Source organism: Miniopterus natalensis, chromosome 10 (genome assembly GCF_054644295.1).
Source record: "Miniopterus natalensis isolate mMinNat1 chromosome 10, mMinNat1.hap1, whole genome shotgun sequence".
In the NCBI taxonomy this organism is placed as follows: domain Eukaryota; kingdom Metazoa; phylum Chordata; class Mammalia; order Chiroptera; family Miniopteridae; genus Miniopterus; species Miniopterus natalensis.
This window is the reverse complement of record NC_142090.1, coordinates 59033996-59058185: the sequence shown is the minus strand read 5'-3', so window position 1 is coordinate 59058185 and position 24190 is coordinate 59033996. Positions and strand designations below refer to the sequence as shown.

At 42.1% G+C, this 24190-nt stretch overlaps 1 protein-coding gene across 1 annotated transcript; it reads right to left on the bottom strand.

The window, feature by feature from the left end:
* Positions 1–9510: 9510 nt before the first annotated feature.
* On the bottom strand, positions 9511–17441 carry GATAD1 (GATA zinc finger domain containing 1). Its single transcript, XM_087821153.1, has 5 exons — positions 16978–17441; positions 16142–16267; positions 14553–14612; positions 11645–11828; positions 9511–10040 (listed from the first exon to the last, which is right to left on the bottom strand). Exons 1-5 carry the CDS (start codon positions 17239–17241, stop codon positions 9850–9852), a joined length of 825 nt encoding a protein of 274 aa, XP_087677279.1. The 5' UTR covers positions 17242–17441; the 3' UTR covers positions 9511–9849.
* Between the last annotated feature and the right edge of the window lie 6749 nt (positions 17442–24190).

The following is a 24190-nucleotide window of genomic DNA, read 5'->3' as shown; positions in this document are numbered from 1 at the left end:
ATTGAAAATTGAAAACATCCACAGAGGGCTGGATGTTTGTGCATGTTGCTCACTGCTGTAATCTAGAGCAGTGCCTTGTGCTGGGGATCACTCAATAAATACGTGACAAATAGGTGTGAGTGAATTCTTTTTTTTTTTAATATATCTTTATTGATTTCAGAGAGAGGAAGGGAGAGGGGGAGAGAGAGAGAAACATCAATGATGAGAGTCATTGATCGGCTGCCTCCTGCACGCCCCCCACTGTGGATTGAGCCTGCAACCCGGGCATGTGGCCTGACCTGGAATTGAACCGTAATCTCCTGAATCCTCGGTCAACGCTCAACCCCTGAGCCATGCCCGGCTGGGCTTGAATGAATTATTCTTATTTCTCAACTGAAATTGGAATAATCCTCTTCTGAATAAATAAGGGAGAAAGAAAAACAAAACAGGATCTAATATTTTAGCCCTTAACTTTTTCTTTAGATTGGAGCTGATATGATTGATCAGGAATCAGTTTGACTGTAAAAGCAATGGAAATTGGCCATCTACAATGGTTTCGGGAGACATCAGAAGTACGGATTCTTAAATAGGCACCTTACTTTCCTACAGTAAAATACTCAATGCTCATAAGCCTAAAGAAAAAAATATATAAAATGTAAAACACTGAACGATGGCATGAATCCATGGAGTTTCCTAGTTTCCTAGATAACCTGCTATTTTGGGGAAATATAGGACTCGAACTCCCAGAGAGTTTCCAAGAGTCAAGCAAATCAACAACTAAAAGCTAAGGAGTCCTGCAGGGTAACGAACACCACCAACCACAGATCGACAGAGGAATTTTGCACAGTTTCAGGCAGGAAATGGAAATGAGTCGTTTGGGCCTAGAGATTTGTTCTGGCCTATTACTCAGATACTTTGTAGGAACCAGTGCCAGTGAAAGGGGATGCTACAGCTTCTTCACAAAAGTAAAAATGCTGCGATCTAAACCACTGATTTTCAAAACACCTTAACCACAGCCCAGAGTAATACATTTTACTCACGGTCCAGTTCATATATGCACACTGCTGAAAGAACCCTCGCAAAACAGTACCCACTCTTACCACACGGGATGTTCCCCTACTTTCTATTCTCTCTCATTCTACTCTATTCTTTCTTATTTTATTGTATTTCATATAAATAATGCCAGTTTGGACCCATACATGGGTTGAGAGTTGCAAATTGAAAAACACTGGCCTAAATAGGAATAAAGTACTGGATTATAGAATTGCTTTGTATTTTATGGTCACATATGTATGTATGTATGTTGAACACCCCCCTCCCCACAAACCCTCACCACTTTAAACCTACAGCTTTCTCAGCAAACCACAACCAACCTAAGTGGAAGCATGCCCTAGTGTTACGAAAGTACTGTACAATTCTACAGTAGGTAGAAATTTTTTTGTCTTTGGTGCAATTTTTACTCAGAGACATTTGAAAGCTCTCATCCTCCAGTAAATTTGGGTAAGTGGACTTACCGTTCAATCAACCCCATCACAAAATTATTTGGATCAATGATTAGTTCCCCTTTCCCAATTCTGAAGAGATTACAGAATTTTTCAATTATCGTACATGTAAATCAGGCAAATAGTCCTTAACCTCTGAGTGGATGTCTTTGCCCTTCCGTGGAAATTGTGACAAACCAAACAAGTACAGTCAGGTGATAACGTCTGGAGATGGATCAGTCAGTTCAACAGACGTGTAAAGCTCACAGAAGTTTTACTGTGATTGGAGGGTAGTGAGTATCTTAACCACATTTTATAGGTTTTAGGGCAGGGCTTCGGTTGGTTGGATATAGATTCAACCTGAACTATGGCCTCTGATTAGTCTCCTGGCAGCGCGGAAACATGTGCAACAGCAACTGGCAGTGACTAAGAGACTTGGTGTTGAAGGCGATCTGCCCGGAGGCCAATGGCCAGCACAGCAGCGGTGGTGCTGGACCCCTTCCTCTCCGGGGCCCTCTCGGCACCTGAGGGGGGCACCCTCCTGTATTGTATAATACGATCAATGCACATTGATCCTAAGGGAGGGCAGGACTGGTACTGCAAACCCACCACCACTACCAGAAACAATCCTCAAAACAAACCCATGGAGAGTCGCGGTTTCCTATTTTACTTTTTTTCACCTGTGAGTGATAAGCACAGGGCCAGGTGGACTGGAATGGTTGCCAACTGAATGGCATCACCTGATATTCGATTCTCTATTTAAAATCCAGTCTCTCTGTTACACTTAACTGGACTTTCTAAAATGTAAACAGTAACATTATTAAGCATTTACTATGTGCCAGGTACTGTGCCTAATCACCTTACACATATTATCATATTTATTCTCAACTGCCTGAGAAAGTATGTAACTTGTCCAAGATTATTTGATTGTCCTTGCATTTAACCCCGGCTGTCAGAGTTTAAAACCCATGACCTTACAGCATTCTACCCTGTCCACTTAGTTCTATTCTTTGTTGGTCAAGCAGAACACTCTATGACCAATTTCACACGCAAGATTTCTAAAGCCCTCTGTTTTGTTAAACTCAGTTAAGACAGTACCTTGGGGAGACACAATTAAATGGAAACCTATTCCATGCTCATGGATTGGAAGAATATTGTTAAAATGTCTGTATACCGAAAGCAATCTGATTCAATGTAATCCTTATCAAAATTCCAATGATATTTTTAACATAAATAGAGCAAACAATCCTAAAATTTGTATGGAACCACAGAAGACCTTGAGTAGCCAAAGCAATGTTGAGAAAAAGAACAAAGCTGGAGGACCGTGTGCCCTAATTTCAAACTATATTACAAAATTATACTAATCAAAACTGCATGGTATTGGCATAAAAACAGACACATAGATCAATGAAACAGAATTAAGAGCTCAGAAATAAACCCAATTAATTTATGAAAAGGAGTCAAAAGTATACAATGGAGAAAGGACAGTCTCTTCAATAAATGGTGTTGGGAAAACTGGACAGGTAAATTCAAAAAAGAAAAGAAAAGAAAAGAAAAGAAAAGAAAAGAAAAGAAAAGAAAAGAAAAGAAAAGAAAAGAAAAGAAAAGAAAAGAAAAGAAAAGAAAAGAAAAGGGAGGGAGGGAGGGAGGGAGGGAGGGAGGGGAAAGAAAGAAAGAAACTAGACCACTTTCTTATACCATATATAAAAATAAACTCGAAATGAACTTAAGACTTAAATATAAGACCTGAAACCATAAAACTCCTAGAAGAAAACTTAGGCATTAAAATCTCGGACATTTCTCACAGCAATATTTTTTCTGATATGTCACCTTGGACAAGGGAAACAAAAATCAATAAATAAACAAATGGCACCACATCAAACCAAAAAGTTTTGCACAGCAAAGGGAACCATCAACAAAATGAAAAGACAACCCACTGAATGGGAGAACATATTTGCCAATGACACATCTGATAAGGCTTAATATCCAAAATGTATGAAGAACTTATAAAACTCAACATCAAAAAAACAATCCAGGTAAACAGTGGGCAGAGGGCCTGAGTAGACTCTTCTCCACAGAGGACACACAGATAGATGGCCAATAGACATGAAAAGATGCTCAACATCACTAATCATCAGAGAGATGCAAATTAAAACCACATTAAGCCCTGGCAGGTATGGTTCAGTGGTTAGAGAGTTGGCCTGGGGACCAAAGGGTTGTGGGTTCGATTCCCAGTGAAGGGCACATACCACAGTTGCAGGCTCTCCACCCTGGTCCGGGAATGTGCGGTCTGGTCCTGGTGCATTCGGAGGCAACCAGTCAGTGTGTCTCTCTCACACAGACCTTGCTCTCTCTCTCTCTCTCTTCCCCGCCTCTTCCCTCCCTCCCACTCTCTCTAGAAATGCATGGAGAAAATGTCCTCAGGTGAGGATTTTAAAAACCCCACATGCATTAAGATGTCACCTCACACCTGTCCGAATGGTTACCATCAATAAATCAACAGACAAGTGCTGGTGAGGGTGTGGAGAAAGGGGAACACGGGGCACTGCTGGTGGGAATGCAGACTGGTGCGGCCACTGTGGAGAACAGCGTGGAGGTTCCTCAAAACACTAAAAATGGAGCTGCCTTTTGACCCAACAATTCCACTTCTGGGAGCATATCAGAAGAAACCCGAAACACTAATTTAAGAAGATCTGTGCCCCCATGTTCACTGCAGCATTTCACAATAGCCAAGATATGGGTGCAACCTAAGTGTCCATCAACAGACCAATGGATAAAGACGTGGTGAATGTATAGGGTGTCCCCCCAAAATGGAAACACACTTGAACAGCTGATAGCTCAGTTTTGAAACTGAGAAGTATTTTAATAAACACTGCCTTTATAATTATCCAAAGTGTGTGTATACATTCTGGGGGAACACCCTATATAAAATGGATCAATTAAAATGAAATCTTGCCATTTGCAACAACATGGATAGACCTAGGGGGTATTATGCTAAGTGAAATAAATCAGAGAAAGACAAATACCATATGATTTCACTTATATATGGAAATCTAAAAAACAAAATAGGTGAACAAACTCATAGATACAGGGAACAAATTGATGGTTACCAGATGGGAGGGAGGTTGGGAGGCTGGGCAACACAAGCGAGGGGATTAAGAAGTGCAAATTGGCCATCATAAAGTAGTCATGGGGCTATAAAGTACAACATAGGGAATATCGTCAATAATATTGTAATAACTGTGTATAGTGCCAGGTGGGTACTAGACTTATTGGGGGGATCAATTTGTAATTGCATAAATGTCTAATCACTATATTGTACACCTGATACTTATATAATATTGTATGTCAACTGTAATGGAAAAAAAGGTCAAGCTTTTAATAGTCTGCCTTGTTTTTTCTTTTTTAAAATCCTCACCCGAGGATATTTTTTCCATTGCTTTTCAAAGAGAGTGGAAGGGGTGGCGAGGAGAGAGAGAAAAGGAGAGAGACACATGGATTGGTTGCCTCCCTCACATGCCCGGGGCAGGGGAGGGTGTTGAGCTTGCAACCAAAGTACTTGCCCTTGGTGGGAACCAAACCAGGACGCCTTTAGTCCGCAGGCCGAAGCTCTAACCACTGAGCCAAACTGGCTAGGGCCCTACTCCAATTTTTAAAAAATTTTTATTTCTTGATTGATATGCGCGCGCTTGGCTATGTAATGGGCTGAGAGTTCTGTCTTTTCAATCAACCTCTTGGCCAGCTGCCTGCGATGAGCATCACGCGCTGGTTTAATGTTCAGTCGATAATAAACGTGTTTTCTTCCTCTCCTGCCTTTGTGGAGAGGATTTCTGGGCTGAGAGATTTGCATTTTTAAAAGAATTCTATTTCTGCCTGGCTGGTGTGGTTCGGTTGGTTGGGTGTCGTCCTGTGCACCAAGAGGTCACTGGTTTTAGGTCACTGGTTTGATTCCCATCTGGGCACGAGTCTGGATTTCAGGCTCCACCCCCAGTAGGGGGAGTGCAGGAGGCAGCTGATGGATGTTTCTATTTTTCTCTCTCTCCCTCTAAAAAATCAATAAAGACACATTTTTTTAAAAGAATTATATTTCCTCAGTAGTACCTTCATCCTCTATTCTAAAGTTACTGAGGTGTTTTGCTCACACCTTCCCAATTCATGGGAAGAAATATTTAAGGTGTTGTTTTTCAATCCTTACCTGAGGATATGTTTTCATTGATTTTAGAGAGAGGAAAGGGGAGAGAGAGAAACATTGATCAGCTGCCTCCCATTCTCGCCCCAACCAGGGATGGAACTTGCCACCTCTTTGGTGCACAGGACGACACTCCAACCAACCAAGACACCCAGCCAGGGCAAGGTGTTTAGGTGTTTTTGTTAGAAATCTCCTCCCTTCTCTCCAGCTTCTAACATAGAAGTCAGAGTAATTTGAAATAGTGATGTCATAAGAAGTTGAGGCTATGAATGTAGTTTTTCTGCTTACAGTGTGTCATGTTGACTAAGAAACACTAGTTAATGATTCCCACTTCTTTAAGAGAAAAAAGAAAAGGGAAGAGAGAGTTGTTTGGTTTTTAATTTTATATACACATTTTTTGAAAGGTAGATATTAATTTCTTATAATCCAATCTGTTCATCTTTCCCTTAGTGATCTCCTTCATTACTTCCCATTTTAAAAAATTTATCAAAGTAATACATATACATAGGTTAAAAAAAAAAAAGGCCACATAATTCTATATAGCTTATAATGAAAAACAGCAGGGCCTTGCCATATCCATCAGGGTCTCGGCATCGGGACTTGATGGGAGAAACAGGATGGCAGAATAAAGGAGCTGTGATAGAGATTTTACCTGACGCGATCGTGGGAACCTGTTGGAGTCGGTGTAAGGCTTTTGCTTCTGCGCCTGGGGTCTAAAATCAGAAGGGCAGGGTCTGGAAGGGGAGACAGACTTGAAGTGGAGGAAAGACAGGACAAACTCGAACCTGCATCAGTCTGTCACGCTTGCCAAGCCTCCAACTTGGATGATGCAGGTGCCTTTCAACACAGAGCCAAACGTGCACCGGGCCCAGGGGCTGATGAAGCCGAAAAAGGTCACATCTGAGTTCTTTCCTAGAATCACTAAGTGAATATATGAAATTAACTCATTCCCTGAATTTATTTCCTCAACGTGTCATTTATCTCCTTTGCAAGGGTGTAAGAATTACGATTTATTAAATGTTCTATATACTTATGGGCTAGAAATTGGTAGTCCCTCACCAGCCGGGCAGTCTGCAAGCAAGTATGTGTCTGTGTATGTACGCTCCTTGTAGAAAAGTTGGAAAATATTGAAAAGTATAAAGAAAAATGCACACAAATGCACTGTAACTTAGGCATTCCCCTCCTTTCTCCCTGGAGCTGACCTCTTGGCTTATATTTTTGGGCGGTAGGTAGGAGATACACCCTCCTACAAAAGGTATGGTTCACATCTGTTATGAAGTAAAAAACAGTTCCTAAAATATCCCAGGGTGGGAGCAAGACAAAATCCACAAAATGCCCCTCCCTTTTCTGGTCCATGGCAGAACACAATTCTGAGTATGTGTAATATATCTATGTATTTATGCACACACACACATACATAAAATAATGATATTTTTATCCCAGTGTCCTTCTTTCACTTACTTATGGCTGAAATGCAATTGTGATTCAAGTTTCTCTATGGAAAACTTAGTCCTGGAAAGCCTTTCACAGCCAAGAACCTGAATGGTTTGGGATACTTTTTTCAGTTACTCATGTTAAGATTTGTGTAAGAGAACTAGTTAAAGATCATCCTAAAAACATCCTGTTAAATCAATCTTAAAACAACCTAATACTAATCAAGAAAATAACAATTTGAAATTCTACTTGAGTTGGCTGTTCAAAAGAGAATTTGAAGTTTAAGCCAAAGTTAGTATAAACTAATATTAATTAAAACAACAACAGGCATCTTTTATTTTTAATTTTTTAAATTGATTTTAGAGAGAGGAAGGGAGAGGGGTAGAAATCTCGATCAGCTGAATGAAACCAGTGACCTCTTGGTTCATAGGTTGACACTCAACCACTTAAACACCCTGGCTGGGCCAGGCATCTTTTAAGAACATCTAACTTGAACTCTCCTCCCATAAGCCGGGACCTGGGTTAGGTGTTGTGGGAGTTACAAAGCTGAGTAAGCAAAACACACCATCTCTGCCCTCCAGGGAACACAGGGGTGGGGATGGGGCCAAAAGAAGTAGAAACTTAAATGCAGTAATAATAAAATAGAGATTGAGTTCAAGGAGCCATGGGAACCTGGAAAGGTCACATGGGGAGAGGGAATTTGAGGGCCTTAAGCAAGCCACAATAGTTAGAAACAAAGATAGCAGAAAATTTTGCATGGTATCTGTTTCTGAAAAAGGAACAGTTCAGCAGGCTGAATAAAATCTAAGCTGTCCAGCTTCAAAATAGCACAATGCTGGATGGTTCGTCAACCTTATTAGTGATATTTTAATAAGATGCAATAAAAACCAGGTATTGATTTGGGGGGAGAAAGAAAAGCCTTTGTTGAAGTTGGAGAAAACAGTATGAACAAGAACTCGGAGCCAGGAAACAGGAGTGTCAGGGGAAGCATTTCAGCTGTGGTAAGAAAGGGGAGACAGGGCTGGGAACATGGGCTGGGGCAGGCCTTTGATAACAGGGGGAAAGGTCTGAATCTTCCCTGTGAGCAGTGGGAGCTGTTGGTGTTCATTGAGGAAGAAAGTGGAAATTCAATCTATTTTAAGATACTACACAAATATCCATCAATTTATAAACAAATAGTATATACTCTGGTTTTTAAATATTTCATTTTAATAAATATTAAAATATATAAAGTGTTCATTTTATCAATCAGACATTCTTTGATTTTCCTAAAATTTATTACATATTGGTGAGGAAACTCACTCCAACTTACGAATACTGCCAACACTGCTGTCTTATGTGTGTACCATTTTTGGATAGAAGGCCCTATTTTATTGTTTAAATGAAATAAATAAATCCAATGTAAATATATTGTAAGAAAATACATTTTAATACATTGTGAAAAATACATTGTGGAAACTACACTGTATTAAAAAGTATTTTTAAATACATTTTAATACATTTAAAATACACTGAATATTAGCATTTAGACAGTTATTTACAATGGTATTTACAATCAGTTTTACTATAATTCTTGTAAACAGAAAGACAACTACATACAGACAACTAACTATGGACACAAAACTCTCCTGCTGCTTCTTTTTAACACACAAACTGTAACTGGGTAGAGAAGGGTAACAGTTAGTTAAAGGTGCTATAGATCAAAATCATTATGATTGAATTAGATCCTAGCAAATTCTCCTGGGTTAAAAACACTGGCTAAGTCAGAAGAGGAGACAAGTGTATACAATCTCCACTTCATCCCATTTTCACACTGTCGCTCCCTGACTTAACTGACTTGTGCTTGAAGTAAACATGTAGCTGAATTCTGGGAAATTTCATATACAACAGGTCTTTTAAGTCCAAGGCATTGTTTAAGCCTATTATTATGAGTTCACAGCAGGTGGTTTAACTTTGGGATAGACTTTTTTTAGGTATCAATGCTAACAATCCATTAGACTTTTATTTTTAATTACAAAAATTTTTTAAATTTATTTTTCAATTGTAGTTGACCTATTAATCATTTTTAGGACTGTCCAATAGTTGTTCTAATGGTAGTCAAGGAACGACCAATTGGGGTGCCTACACCATTCATATTTCCTGTGTGCTTTTAGTGAGGTTAACTGTCCACACTATAAAATTTTATGGTTTCATTGAAACCCTCCTTTTGACTGAGAAAGTAGGTGAGATCAATGCTGTTTATTAAGATCAACAAAATGATTCCGAATCCCTGTTCTCTACAGAATTAGATGAAAGTTTTAAACGGCCTGGGCTAGTAAAATTATCCACCAGTCACTTTCCTTCAGGTTAAAGCAGCCAGCAGTCTGCCACAGCATTTTCTAGATGAGAAAATAGAGCTTTGTGTAACACTATGACAGACACCAGTGGTCACAGCTATATTTTATTGGGTTCAGTCCTTGGTCAGAAGTCCAAATCTTAATTCATATTGTGTTCTTATAGAAAAATACAATCCATTTTATGTTTCTAGAAATAAATTATGGATATAAATAGACACTGTGTTCCTAATGGAAAATACACATACAGAATGTAATATTTAACTTCAAAATATATTTAATCTTTTCTATCCTTTTTAGGTAAGAAATAAGCTAATGCTTCCTGTAACTTTGTAGTCACTTTTCCATCTAAGAATTTCATTAAATAAACACGTGGCATATCTTGTAGCAGTATGAAGAGGTGATAACTGGAAATCCAGTCTTACTTTTGAAACTACAAATGGTTGGCAACCGTTTCCTTAATAGCTATTGCAGGAGTCGGTCCAACGTGAGTCCATACATAGCCCTTCTCTGGCCTGGTGGGAACTGTGGGAAATGGTGATGAGCGTGATTTGAAATACTCAGAGGGCGCGTGACAGACAAATTCCAAGTACTCCATCTTCCTTGGAAGGTCCTCCTCTGGTCCTAAAGGAAGCCAACGGAAAGGTCAAACACATTTTGAACATATCGTTATCACAAAGTGTTAAAATACCTAGACTCTAGGAGAAACCACTCTGGTGGTGACCTGACATTAGCCCTTGGAACATGTATTACTCTGAGGTTACTCATCTCATTTTTTCTACTTTAACCACTTAAGGAACAGTGACTCAATATAGAAAGGAATCTTAAAATAATATTTAGCCTTATATAGTGTTTATTATATGTCTGCACTGTTCTTAGTACTATACATATGTCAATACTTTAAATCCTCACAAAAGCCCTCTGTGGTGAGCACTATTATTATTCCCATTTTACATATGAGGAAAATGAGGCAAGGAAGATTCAGGAACTTGCCCAACATCACACAGCTAGTAAGTGTATGGGCTATGAACCCAGACCGCCTGGCCCTGGAGTTTGTGCTCCAGGGTCTGAGGAGGAGGAGGAGGTGGGAGAGGAGACCAGAGCTGACTCTGTCCCATCACTGCCTCTGCTGAGAATCCTATCCAATAGATCAGGTACATGAAAGTCCACCGTTTCATGTACTCACAAGCAGAAGACTAAAACTGGTCATGTGTGAAACCTGACATGCAGGAGAGAGTAACAGTGGGATGTCATTTGTCCCTGAGTTCTCACTGAAAAAATTTTGTATGCTTTTCCTCAGAATGCAAAAGTAATGCATGGCCATTGCAGAAAGATTAAAAAGTTGAGTTTAAAAATTCTGAACACTTTCAAAATTGAATTATCAGTAACTTCTTTTGAGTTTACATAAAAAACTGTACCATTTCTTTTGGCAGCACTGAAATGAGTAAGAGTACAGTGCTGCTGTTCTGATGATCAACAGTGGTAATTATAAAAGGTCTAGAATGATGTGTGACATGTAGAAAGATGCATATTGAGAGTATGTAAGATTCTGAAAATAACCGTGATAGTTCCTTCAGAAATTATTTTTGAGTAGATTTTTATAAGTAACCTAAATAACCTAGTTCCTGAGCAATAAATTCTTTTAATAGTTTAATCCTGGATCACTTAAAAAAAATCTTATCTATATCACTTTTTAGTAGGTGCATGCTGCCCTAACTCTAAACAACTGACAGCACTCAAACCCCAGGTGGATAAAATGTCTTTCATGTTTCCTATAAAGCTCTCTACTTTATTGTACTTAATGCTTCTTTGTTATGGACTGAACTATAGCCCTCCCAAATTCATATGTTGAAGCCCTAACCCTCAAGTGATGGTATTTGGTGACGAGGACTTTAGGGAGGCGATTAAAGTTAAAGGAGGTCATAAGGGTGGGACCCTAATCCGCTAGGATTGTAATTCTTATAAGAAGATGAGACTGGAGGAGGAGTGTGCACTCCGAGAAGGTGGTGGTCCACAAGCCCGGAAGAGAGCTCCACCAGAAACCAATCCTGAGAGCACCTTGATCTTGAACTTCCAGCTTCCAGAATGGTGAGAAAATAAATTTCTGTTGTTTAAGTCATTCAGTCTGTGGTATTTTGTTATGGCAGTTCAAGCAGACTAATGCATTCTTATACATAATAATAGAGGCTTAACTGGGTTCAAGAACCTGCACCATTTGTCAGACTCACCTATGATGTAGGAAGCAGGATCGAATTGGTCTCTGGGGCTAGAAAGAGTGGGAATGAGCCACGTCAGTGCTGCGCTCTTCTCACAGTACTGGTCCTGGATAAAACCCCTGATCTGAGCATAGTAGGGTTTTCCATCTTGTTCATCAATCACAGAAACAACATCTCCAATTTGGTAATAGACTCCCTGGGCGAAATAAAAGATAATACCATATTTAAAATAAATAGAACAGCACCACAGCTATGAACTGAAACTTCCTTAATATAGAAGCAAGAGTTTTCAAAGTCGTCAATAAAAGGTCTCTGAGACGGACTAATGTACTGATGTTTATATGGTTGATGCCAATTCTAAAGTTGTTTCACTTTTGAATGAAAAAATTTCACATACACACAACTTGCATCTGGAGAACACGTGTTTATAAAAATACTTTGATTTCCTGTCACAACAGTACTGTCCCTACTTTTCTGCCTAGAGCCACTGACCTATAGAAATGCTAAGTGACTTGCTGAAAGCCACATAAGGCAGAGCAGCAGCTGAGGCTCCTATACCAGCTTGGCTGTCTATCTCTGTACTGGCTTGAAAATCAGGGCTTATCTGGTGAAAATATGCTCTATATACCTTCCTCCTCAACCATCAATTAAGGAAAAGAGATACTATAAATCCAAACCAAAAAAAAAAAAAAAAAAAGAAAGTTAGAAACTTCCTGGCCAGTGTGGCTCAGTTGGTTGAGCATTTCCTGTGCAGGAAAGGTCACCGGTTCAATTCCCCAGTCAGGGTATATGCCTAGGTTGAGTGCTTGATCCTGATTGGGTGTGTGTGGAAGACAAGACAATCGATGCAATGTTTCACTCACTTCAATGCTTTTCTCTCTCTCCCTCTTGCTTCCTAAGATCAATTAAAAAATAAAAATTTTTTAAAAGTGAAAAAATTATTTAAAAAAAGAAATGATAGACTCTTTTGATTATAATCAGTCTTCAGGGTAGGTTTACCCTCAATTTACCATACCGCTCCCCAGTCTCACTGGCACCTGTTTTTTCCCTTCCTGTTCACTGTGATATCCTCCCACGAGACAGTTACTGGTGTTTTCTGGCATTCAAGGCCTCGTCTTATCCATACTCTGCTTCACACCCAACTAACTAATCTGTGCATGTCTTGTGTTTAGGCCTCTAATACCTCTTCCCTGGGTCCTGAACTGGAAATAATCTCTCATTTGTGCATCCATAATGGCTGACCCAAATATTTATGACACTCAGCACTGCCTCAGGTGGGTGCGAGGACCAGTCTGCAGGTGTGATTCATCGCTCCTTCCCTCGAAGGGCCTTGACAGCAGGTGAAGCTGCTGGGTGTGCACCTCAACCATAAAAATGACTCTGAGAAAACATTTCCAGTCACTGAGCTGTGACATGAGCACCTGACAGGGCAGGAGTTTCTCCTGTGAACACTTTTTCCATGTGTCCGAGGGTGACTGTTGCATCTGGATCATTATGGATGGGTATAGTCAATGGGGGCCACAATCTACTACCTGCTGGTGCATGGACACAAAGTAGACAGTAATAAGTTACTGACACTTGCAATAGCAGGTCTCATGTTCTTTCCATTGAAACATGCCTAAAACTCATTAGTACACTAAGTTCTTAGCTCAGTCAGTTGCTTAGAAACTTAATCTGTTCAGCTGTGAAAATAATGCACATATTTGAAAATGTGATGATAATTTTTACTATTCATTGAGTACTTACTCTGTTCGGTGCTTAACATACACAATCTCACTTGACCCAATGAAGTAGCTTCTATTTACAATCCCTATTTTATAGATGAAGAAACATCAGAGAGGCTGGTCCTAGCCCAATCACACAGTCACTTGCCTAAGCAGTAGAGTCAGGAGCTGAGCTCTGGATTTGGGCTCTGGCATCATCAGGTGGCCTCGCTCTATGACTGGTTGGCTATGTGCTCTTGGACAAGATAATTAACCTCTCTGTGACCCATGTCCTCATCCATAAAATGGGGATAATAGTACCCACTTCATGGAGTGGATTGAATGAAATAAAGCATGTGAAACATGCACCTAAGTGCCTGATAAATAGCAAGCACACTAAACTTTAGCTATGTATTATTAGCTATGAAGAGCTGGAAATATAGGAGAAATGTTTGCTTGTGTATAGACTACACAGATTCTGGGCTAACAAAAAGGGGTGCATTCAACGAGTATAATTGCTTGTGTTTCCCAATGTTCTGTGCACTTAGGTCAGGTACAAAGCACTAACTCACACCACTGCCCCTAAGGGACAGTAACTAATGGTTACTGCCTGTGCCAGGTCTGCCAGGCCTTAGAGGTCTTTTCTATGCTCCAACTGCATTTCTAGTTTTCTGGTTCAAAAATAATAAAATGTCACTAAGGTGTCTAATGTCCATGGGCTCTGGTCCTAGGAAACCTAACCTTCTGTTTTTATTCAAAACATCTTGGGACTTTCTGACCAGGGACTTCCAGTAGGTGCTAATCCTCACTGCTCTTATCCTCTCACTTCTGCTTAAAGGCATTTTAGAATCCCAGTGCCAACTCTACCCACTAGACATCCTCTACTAGTCTCAATCCCCCCTTCAATGTCATCACATTGACTAGGATGGCTCATTCTTTCACGGTTCCACGCCATACACTAGCATTTTAAAAACAATTCCCATGATCTACGTTAAAAATTTCTTAAGACCCTCATCATAATTCAATAGGCAACTTCGCCTCCCACCCCAGCTCTGGATGAGATATTTCATAATAGCTACCTCTGGGAGAAATAGCTTAGAAAAAACACATAATCACACTTTTTACTGAGTATCACAGACCTTCAGACCAACCCAACGTTTTAATAGCACATTATCCAGTAAGCCCAAATCTTCCTCTGTAACTCTACAGATGTTTACCTTGTAGAAGATTGATTCTGCAGTGATTATGGTGGAAACTGACTCAGGCGCTTTGATGGGCTGTGGGGGAAAAGTAAAAATATTAGCACATTCATACTGTGTATGTGTGTGTACAGGCATTTTCCCAGCCATATATGAGAGTTCTGTAATTTGAGAAGCACTAAATCTGTTGTTTGGTGACAAAAACTGCCAAAAGACAAATGATTTTCTGAATGTTGTGGCAAAGCGCATTATGATTATTTCCACTGCTATTTCTGCTACCACTAGCTTAAAATTTCTGGGAACTGGAGGACAAACTTCTGATTATGCTGCTGAAGGTTAACACAGCCCTCTCAGAGCTTTATTACATATTAATATTTTAGCTATAAAAACATACTGCCTCTAATGGCCTGAGCATGAAAGAAACAGAATAAAAAATGGGTAGGTGAGCACTAAGTGAAAGTGTTTCCTTGATGACATTTTCCATCTCAACCTATGGAACCAGCTATGATATTTGATATCAGCAGAACTCATTTTCTAGCAAGGCTGAACTATGGCTAAAAGAAACTTCTTTGGGAGTTCTTAGTAATCTGCCACCACCTGCCCATCACTGAAATCCGTTCTTAGGCTGAAATACACACTTTTATGCCACAATAGAGAAGGCAGGCCTCCCCAAATGTCTTGATCTCATTCTTGAAGAGGCTGCTAGAGAAAATGATACTGAAATAATTGCAGAGAACATATTCTACCATACTTAAGAGGAAAACATGTTTAAATGATACAGCTATAACCAAGTGAATATTTACTTAACATGTTTTGTCTAGTCAGTGAATGCCTCATTTTTAGAAGACTAAATTATAAAAATTTTAAATAAATTAGGGACAACTACTCTCAATAAGAAAAGAATCCACAATCTGCACAACATACTGGAGGCCCCTTTGTGTTTTATGAATGAATATGCCTTTACCGGTAAGTCAACCATTCCTGTTCTGAAAAGGAAAGAATACCATCTGAGATTTTAAAAAATTGTCTATAATGCATTGCCCCTTGTGTTTGACCATATATCCCCTCGTGTTTACAAAGATAATGAGAATTTACTGCACTAAAAATGTGCTTTAACTACCCCCCCCACAAATCTTTCAACAATCTGTTTTCTTATAGCAGAAGAGATAAAAGTTTAAAAAAATTTTAATTCATATTCATCAAACTGATCATATGTCATAAAAATACATTTTCTGAGCTATAATAACAAACAAATATGGAAATGAGTTCCAGTATTTATTTACTTATATCTTTAAAGAATGAAAGTAAGTTTCCTAGTGTACTTGGTCATACCATAGTCCTTTGCATAAAGAGCCCAATTAAATGCACCCGAGGTTTATGTTTCTTCTAGACTCCTAATGCGTATTTCCCAGAGGAAAACGAAAAGTTAAGCCTCTGGCCACGGAGCTGAAAGAAGCCTCTTTAGAAGTCTGGCCCACTCCCCAGAATACTACAAAAGAGCTCCCAAGGGGGGGGTTAAAAGCTCAGTGGTAGGAGATGAAGGCAGTGGCGGGACACATTACACACAATGCTACTGCAGTAAAAAGCACTATCCACAATCATCTTACATTTTTTAATTTAAAAATATGTCTTCTCCCTTTTCCTTTGGTGGAAACTTTCTTTTCAGCGGCTGGAGCAGATTTGTACTTAGTGTTTCTGAGCCGAGCAGACCTCCTGTGAATTTCCTGTTTGCTCTGTTACATAAAGAATAAAAAAGAGAAAGAAATAAAAAGTGTGGAAAGGTGGCTGTCGCGATACCACCATCTCGCAAGGATCCCAGAGTATGCACTTTAGACGGAAATTCAAAAATTTAAGTAAGAGTGCCTTTTCTTTTCATGCTGGGCAATCACATGAACTGGGCTCATTAACGCAGGGAGGGCCCTCGGCAAGCATCTCGAGAGCCCCCCAAAAGGCGGGAGCTGCTTGCAACAGGGCAAAGGGCAGGGCGAGGAGTAAGGCTATTCATCTGTAACGGAGGAAACCCCAACCACTCCCCTCCCCAAGGCCCGCACCTCCTCCCGACCGGGAACACTGACGGCCCAACAGGACATACGGACGAACACCCTTTACGAGCAGGGACAAGTCCGGCGGCACGGCCCCAATTTACGTATCTGCGCACGCGTGTGGATGAGGAGATGTCTGGTTGCTCCCCAAAATATTATTACAACTGGGGGATTTCCAAAAGGTTTTTAATTATCTTGCTTCTTTAGACCATCAATTTCTCACAAGAAAAGGTGTTTAGATTCGGAGGAACCAGTTACGGTCTCGTCAGGGGGTGTGGCGGCGGCCGGGCCCTGCGGGGACGCGGCGTCCCCGGAGGCCCGCGCCCCCCCGCGCCCGCCCCGCGCCGCCCCGGCCCGCGCCCGGCCCGCCTCCGGCGACGGCTGGGGGCCGAGGAGCTCACCTGCTTGCCGCCCCCACCCCCGTTGCTCTGCGAAGGGGCGGCTGAGGTGCTGGCGAAGGTGGCCGCCCCGAAGCCGCCGCCGCCGCTGCCGCCGCCGCTGCTGCCCCCTGTCCCGCCGGCGGCCCCGGAGCCGGCGCCCCCGCCGCCCGCGCCGCCCCGGCCCGAGCAGTGGTGGCAGAGGATCTCCCCCTGCGGGCTCTTCTTCCACATGGACGACGACGTGGTCTTGCAGACGCTGCAGGTGGGCTTCAGGCCGAGGGGCATTGTGGCCGGCTCGGGCGGCCCCCGCGGGCGCAGCGACACGGGAATGGCGACCGCCGGCCCCGGCCGCCCAATGGCCGGCCCGCCACGTCCAGCGACAGGAAGAGCGGCTGGGGCGCGGGCGCCGAGCTGTCCACGCCGGGACCAGGCCGCGGCCGCTGTCCCTGGAGGCAGGAAGCGGATCCCGCTCCTCCGCCTGCACCAGCCGCGGGCCGCCGAGCGCCGGGAGGCGGGGCCGGGGCGGGGCCTGGCCTGGGAGCAGCGCCCAGCGGCAGCCCTGAGGCGCTTCCGGCGGTGGGCGGGGCCCGCGTCGCTCCCGGCCCGCCCACGGCCGGAAGTGCCCCCCCGCGGGGCGCGCTGCCCTTCAGGTTGCTGTTTGCAGCTTTTGGGCCTTAGACCTAGGATTGGCAGCTACAGTACAGGACGTACAATTGAATTTGAATGTCAGATAAGCAAAGGGTAATTTTTAAAATATGTGCATCCCGTTCAATATTCGTGTTTATCCGAAATTAAAACCTGACTGGGCGTCCTGCCTTTTCATTTGCTAAATATGGCACTTGCACTTGGGATCCTTTCCTCAACAAAACAGAACCAGAGGAATGGGTACGTGGAACAGACTGGCAACTGTCAGAGGAAAGGGGATGAGGGGACTGGGTGAAAGAAGGGGAGGGGGTTTGCCAAAGAGCATGTGTGCATAACCCACAGACCGACTGCAGGGTGGCGATGCCCGGGGGCGGGGGTGGGAGCCGGGTGCAGGAGGGCGGGGGGGGGGGGGGGGGGGGCAGTGGGACATCTGTAATAGTGTCAACAATAAAAATAAAGTTTAAAAAAGTTATAGTTTAGACCTCCAAATAACTGGTTTTATGTGGATTATATGCATGGACGTGTATGTGTCAGGAGCTGCAACAGACATTTCAGCCTCAGATGTCAAGCACACATTCATTAGCCATTGGGTGATGGCATCGTACTTGAACAGTATGCCAGTGAGAGGATGAGAGTGGAAAAGGCAAATAACTGGCTTGGCGTTGTTGGGAAACCAATCGAACCCCCCGGACTCCCAGGAAGGGTCTTGGGACTTCCTGGGCCACCCTCCAGGACAGCTGGCTTAAGACAAGCTCATTGTGAAAAGCCAGCCGCCTCTGTTACTGTCTAGTAAGTACAGGCCTCGCCAGGAAAAGGAGTCTCTCCTCAGCTTCACTGGGTAAAGTTGTGGTTGCACACCTGTTTTCACCAAACTGGGTTTTTTGGACTTGACATTTTTGGAGAGATCTTGATGTGGTGTTGGTGGTGTGGGTTGAGCAGGAGATGGGGAAGACAATGTACTGAATGCCTATGATGTCACGAAATCTCACTTTGTGCTTATGACCACTGTGGAACAAGATATTATTATGCCTGTTTTACTGTTAACTGGTCAACGGAGGAACCATGATTTGGACTGGCTGCCAGCACAGTGGCTGCTCTTGGCATCACATCCAGACGGGCCTTTACAGCAGCCCTAGGGCCTGGGCTGTGGCTCCACCATCCTCGCTGTGAGCCTGACTTTCCCCAATGGTAAAACAGAATATTAACTACTTTCCAGGGCCGTTCTGGGGATTAAGACTGTAAAAGTGGTTGAGGAGAACAGGTAAAGAACGTTGCTTCCTTATTTTAGAACAGTACACTCTGAGGGGCATCTAGGTATGAAATTTCATGCTCCCTAATTCCTTTCTCCTGGTAATGCATTCCCCTCTGCATCTCATCTCCAAGTTACTCCATCTCTTCACTGAAAACTTAGGCCCCTGGCTCAACAGCTTCCTCTCCACCAAAGGACACTCTCCTGGTTGGGGCAAATAGCTACAGGCATATCCACTGAACTCCATATTTTCTCCATTTCTCCTCATTCTGCTAATTTCCATCTCCCGTTCTTGGCAGCTCCCTGGTCATACCTTCTACCCTTCTGAGATAATCAGGAAGAACTACATTTTTTCCTTGTCAATTTTTTTTACAATCTTTGAAAATGAAGTATAATACACATACTGTTAAGTACCCAACTCATTCCTACACAGCTTGATTACCACAAAGTAACCACAATTGGACAACCAAATTAAGAAATAGAACATTCCTACCATAAGGGTCTCCCCCTACCCCACATTTGCCTTATATATGGAAAGAACCACTCTAATGACTTCTAACACCGTAGATTTTGTAGATTCCCTTTGTCATGTTAAGGAAGTTTCCTTCTATTTCTATTTTCGTCTCCAATGTAGAATTTTATCAAGTAATTTTCTTTACGAGATGATCGTAATGCTTTTTTATCTTTATCTATTAACGTGGATTACACAGATTTCTGAATGTTAAATTAACATTGAAACTCCTAGAATGAATCCAACTTGGTCGTGATGTACTATCCTTTTCACATATTACTGGATTTGGTTAACTAATATTTTAAGATTTTTGCATGTATGTTCATGAGTGAGATGTGCTTATAATTTTATTTTCTTATAATATCTTTGTCAGGCTTTGACATCAAGGTTATATCAACCAAAGTAAGGACTTTGGATTTTATTATGAGTGAGACAGGAAACTACTCAAGTCTCTTACATATGCTGATATGAAAAGATCTCAGATATCATTAAGGGAAGGGGAGCCATAAATTTAACCAAGGAGGTGAAAGAACTGTATACTGAAAACTACAAGACATTAATGAAAGAAACTGAGGAAGACACAATAAATGGAAAACTATTCTGTGCTTATGGATTGAAAATATTAATATTGTTAAAATGTCCATGCTACCAAAAGCAATCTATACATTCAATGCAATCCTTATCAAAATTCCAGTGGCATTTTTCACAGAAATAGAACAAATAATCCTAAAATTTTTATGGAACCACAAAAGACCCCAAATAGCCAAAGCAATCTTGCGAAAGAAGAACATAGCTGGAGGCATAACACTTCCTGATTTCAAATTGTATTGCAAAACTATAGTAATCAGGACAGTATGGTATTGGCATAAAAGCAGACACAAAGATCAACAGAACAGAATAGCCCAAAAATAAACCCATGCATATATAGTCAGTTAATTTATAATAAAGGAACCAAGAATATACAATGGGGAAAGGACAATCTCTTCCATAAATGGTGTCAGGAAAACTGGACAGCCACATGTGAAAGAATGAAACCGGATCACTATCTCCTACTCTAAACTAAATTTAACTCAAAATGGACTAAAGATTTGAACATAAGACCTGAAACCATAAAACTAGAAGAAAACAAGCTCCTTGACATCTAAATGGAATCTTAAAAAAAGAACTAAAATAAAAAACTCAAGCTCATAGATAGTCTTGGCAATGATTTCTTTTTGAAACTGACACCAAAAGCAAAAGTAAATAAGTGGAACTACATCAAACTAAAAAACTTCTGCACAGCAAAGGAAACCATCAGCAAAATGGAAAGGTAACCTACCAAACAGGAGAAAATATTTTGCAAATCATGTATCTGGTAAGGGGTTAATATTCAAAAAATATAAAGAATTCATGTAACTCAATAGCAAAAAAACGAACAATCTGATTTTTAAAAAGGAGCAGAGGACCTGAATAGACATCTTCCAAAGAAGACATACAGCTGGCCAACAGGTACATGAAAAGATATCCAACATCACTAATTATCAGGGAAATGCAAATAAAAAATCACAGTCAGATATCTCCTCATATGTTTTAGAGCTGAGCATGTTGATAAAAGGAAAACTTGTGCACTGTTGGTGGGAATGTAAATTAGTGCAACCACTATGGAAAACTGTACGGACTTTCCTCAAAAAATGGAAAATAGAACTCTCATACGATTCAGCAGTTTTACTTCTGGGTGTTTGTTTATCCGAAGAAAATGAAAACACTAACTTGAAAAGATATGTACGCACTCATGTTCATTGCAGCATTATTTAAAATAGCCCATATGTGGAAGCAACCAAAGTGTTCATCAGTCAATAAATGGATAAAGAAAATGTTCTTTATCACACAATGGGATATTATTCAGCCATCAGAAAGAAGGAAATCTTGCCATTTAGGACAACATGGATGGACTTTGAGGATATTATGCTAAGTTAAGTAAGTCAGACAGAGAAAGACAAATACTAAATCATCTCACTTATATGTGGAATCTAAGAAAAAAAACCACAAACAAAAAAACCCAAGCTCCTAGATACAGAGAACAGGTTGATGGTTGCCAGGGTGGGGGATGGGCGAAATGGATGAAGGGGGCAAGAGGTATAAGCTTCCACTTATAAAATAAGTCAAGAGGATGTCAAGGGCAGGGTGACTATAGTTAGTAATACTGTATCGCATATTTAAAAGTTGCTAAAAGAGTACATCTTGTTCTCATCACAAGAAAAAAAATTTGTTAACTATGCATGGTGATGAATATTAACTGCACTTATATGTGCTCACCTGACAATCTATGCAAATACCAAACCATTATGGTGTACATCTGAAAGTGATTAATGTTATATGTCAATTATGCTTTAATACAACTTTAAAAATATATATGTCTTTATTGATTTCAAAGACAGGAAGGGAGGGAGGGAGAGAGAGAGAGAGAGAGAGAGAGAGAAACATCAATGATGAGAGGGTCATTGATTGGCTGCCTCCCGCACACCCTCCACCAGGAATCAAGCCTGCAACCCGGGCACGTGCCCTGACTGGGAATTGAACCTCCATCTCCTGGACCCTAGGTCGATGCTCAACCCCTGAGCCATGTCGGCTGGGCTAATATAACTTTTTGAAAAGAGGGGGGAAAAAACAATTTACACAACAGTATATAGAATATGATGACTTTAGCTTTAGCCGGTTGCTCAGTGGTTGGAGCGCTGGCCCATGGACTAGAGTCTCCTGGGTTCAGTTCTGACCAAGGGGCAGCATCTTGATTACAGGCTTGACCCCGGTGGGGCCCGAGGGGAGGCAAGCACTCGACGTGTCTCTCTCGCATTGATGTGGTTCCCCCCCCTCCCTCCCACTCTCTTGGAAAAAATATCCTCAGGTGAAGATTTAAAAAAAAGGTCTGATTATTTTATGTAGATTTAAAAGCTACATGTATGTGACGGGTGCGGTTTTTTTAGTCACTTAGACAAGAAACTGTTGACAATTGGTGGCAACAGAGGTGGTGAGGACACGAGACTTTCACTTTTTATTTTGGACTATTTTGTATTGTTTAAAATTTTCTCACCAAAGGCATGCATTTTAAAATTAATCAGAACAATAACGAGGCGGAAGAGAAAAAGCAGCGGGAGGGAGGGGGAAGCATCAGATGGGAAAGGAAGGGGAGGCGGTTTCTAGGCCCCGAGAGTGCCCTCACTGGAGGCGGTGGTGCCCAGTGGACGGCGCGTGTGCCTGGCTCGGGACGGGCTGCTGAACCCCCGGGCGCAGCTCGGTGCCGTTGCAAAGTGCGGGTGGCGTTGCCCACCGCAGGGCTGCGTGCGGATTTGGCCAGGTGCTGTGCTCGGCACGCAGATGTCAGTCAGTACGCGGGCTTCTCCTTCAAGCAGCAAAGCTGTAGCGTGACAAAGCTCTTGTGCAGATGGGCCAGAGCAGGGGTTTTCAGCCCTTTTCATCTCCTGGCACACATAAACTCCTAAAATTCTGCCCCACGCCAAAAACGGTATCTTTTGCCGATCTGACAAAAAATATAGGCATAATTTTGATTCATTTACACCGGACGGCTATGGCTGTGTTGGCTGTGGTCATGTTTTTATTTGACAATCTAAGAGGCCAGTGCCCCTGACTAGTCAGGTGTCGCATGGTAAAGCATTCTTGCAGCACGCGGTTGCAAATCGCTGTCCTGGAGTGACCTAGAGCAGCGCACTGCAAGGACAAGTAGGACTGTTAGACTGAGAAGGCAATCGAGGGCCCAGCAGGGAGGTGAGCGACATGGGTAGGAGACAAGCTCAGGAAGGCACTGCCAGCGAAGGCTTGGACCCAATCCTCCTCTCCCTCCTGGGTGCCTCAGGAAGACCGTGAGCCATAGTTGGTCAGGCCAGGGCTTCCTGAGGTGCCAGCAGAGGGATAGCAGGCAGAGATGGATGGGGAGAGGGAGCTGTGAAGACAGAAATAAATACCTTCCAAGGTCTTAAATTAACACTAAGGGAAAGAAAGCCGAGTTCCACAGGGGATGGGTTATCAGGGTCAGCATGTAGGCCAATTTGCATGATTTAGGTGGTGCATGGTTCATTAATTAACTCTTAAAAAAAAAAAAAGCAGGTGCATAAAATATATCACAAGCTTGTTTCAGAGAGACACTATTCCCCACATTTTGCGTCTTGGTGAGATGGGCAGTGCAGGATCCCCGGCCCACTTGTTCTGGATACCTCAGGAGCATTGTGCCACTGGGTCTCCGTTTACTTACTGTCATTACACCTCACAGGGCTGATGTGGGGCTTCGCTGAGTTAGTACATGTGAGGTCGTAGGAAACTTTCACACCTGGTCAATGCCAACTCTGAGGCTGATAAAACAGGAGGAGGAAGCTGCATTTCTTTTGACCAGACTAGTCAAGTCATTCATTACACCCCTTCCCTGCCTGCCCACAGGAAATCTTGGCAAGAATGTAATTGACTCAAGTTGCCTATTAACGTTAGCAAACTACAGAGAGAGACTGTGGACTGGACAGAGAGAAAGAGACCTATGGAGCTGCGAGAAGTGCGAGGGAAGGGAGCCAAGGCAGGTGTTCTTGCTGACCTGCTCCGTTTCCCCCCGGGGGCCAGCATGAGGTCCCACTCAGACCTCCTCCTACCTTAGGGTCCCCCTTTGTACCCGTGTCTCCTCCACCGCACTATGAGCACGCTGAGCAAAGGACATTTGCCTTTTCTTCTTTGTGTTTCTTCTGTTGCCTTGCACGCAGCAGGCATGCACTAATTAGCAGTTTAATATGTGGGTTCATAGATCAAGGAGCCTCTTCTCAGCAATCGTCTCCATTCGGGACAAGTGTCTG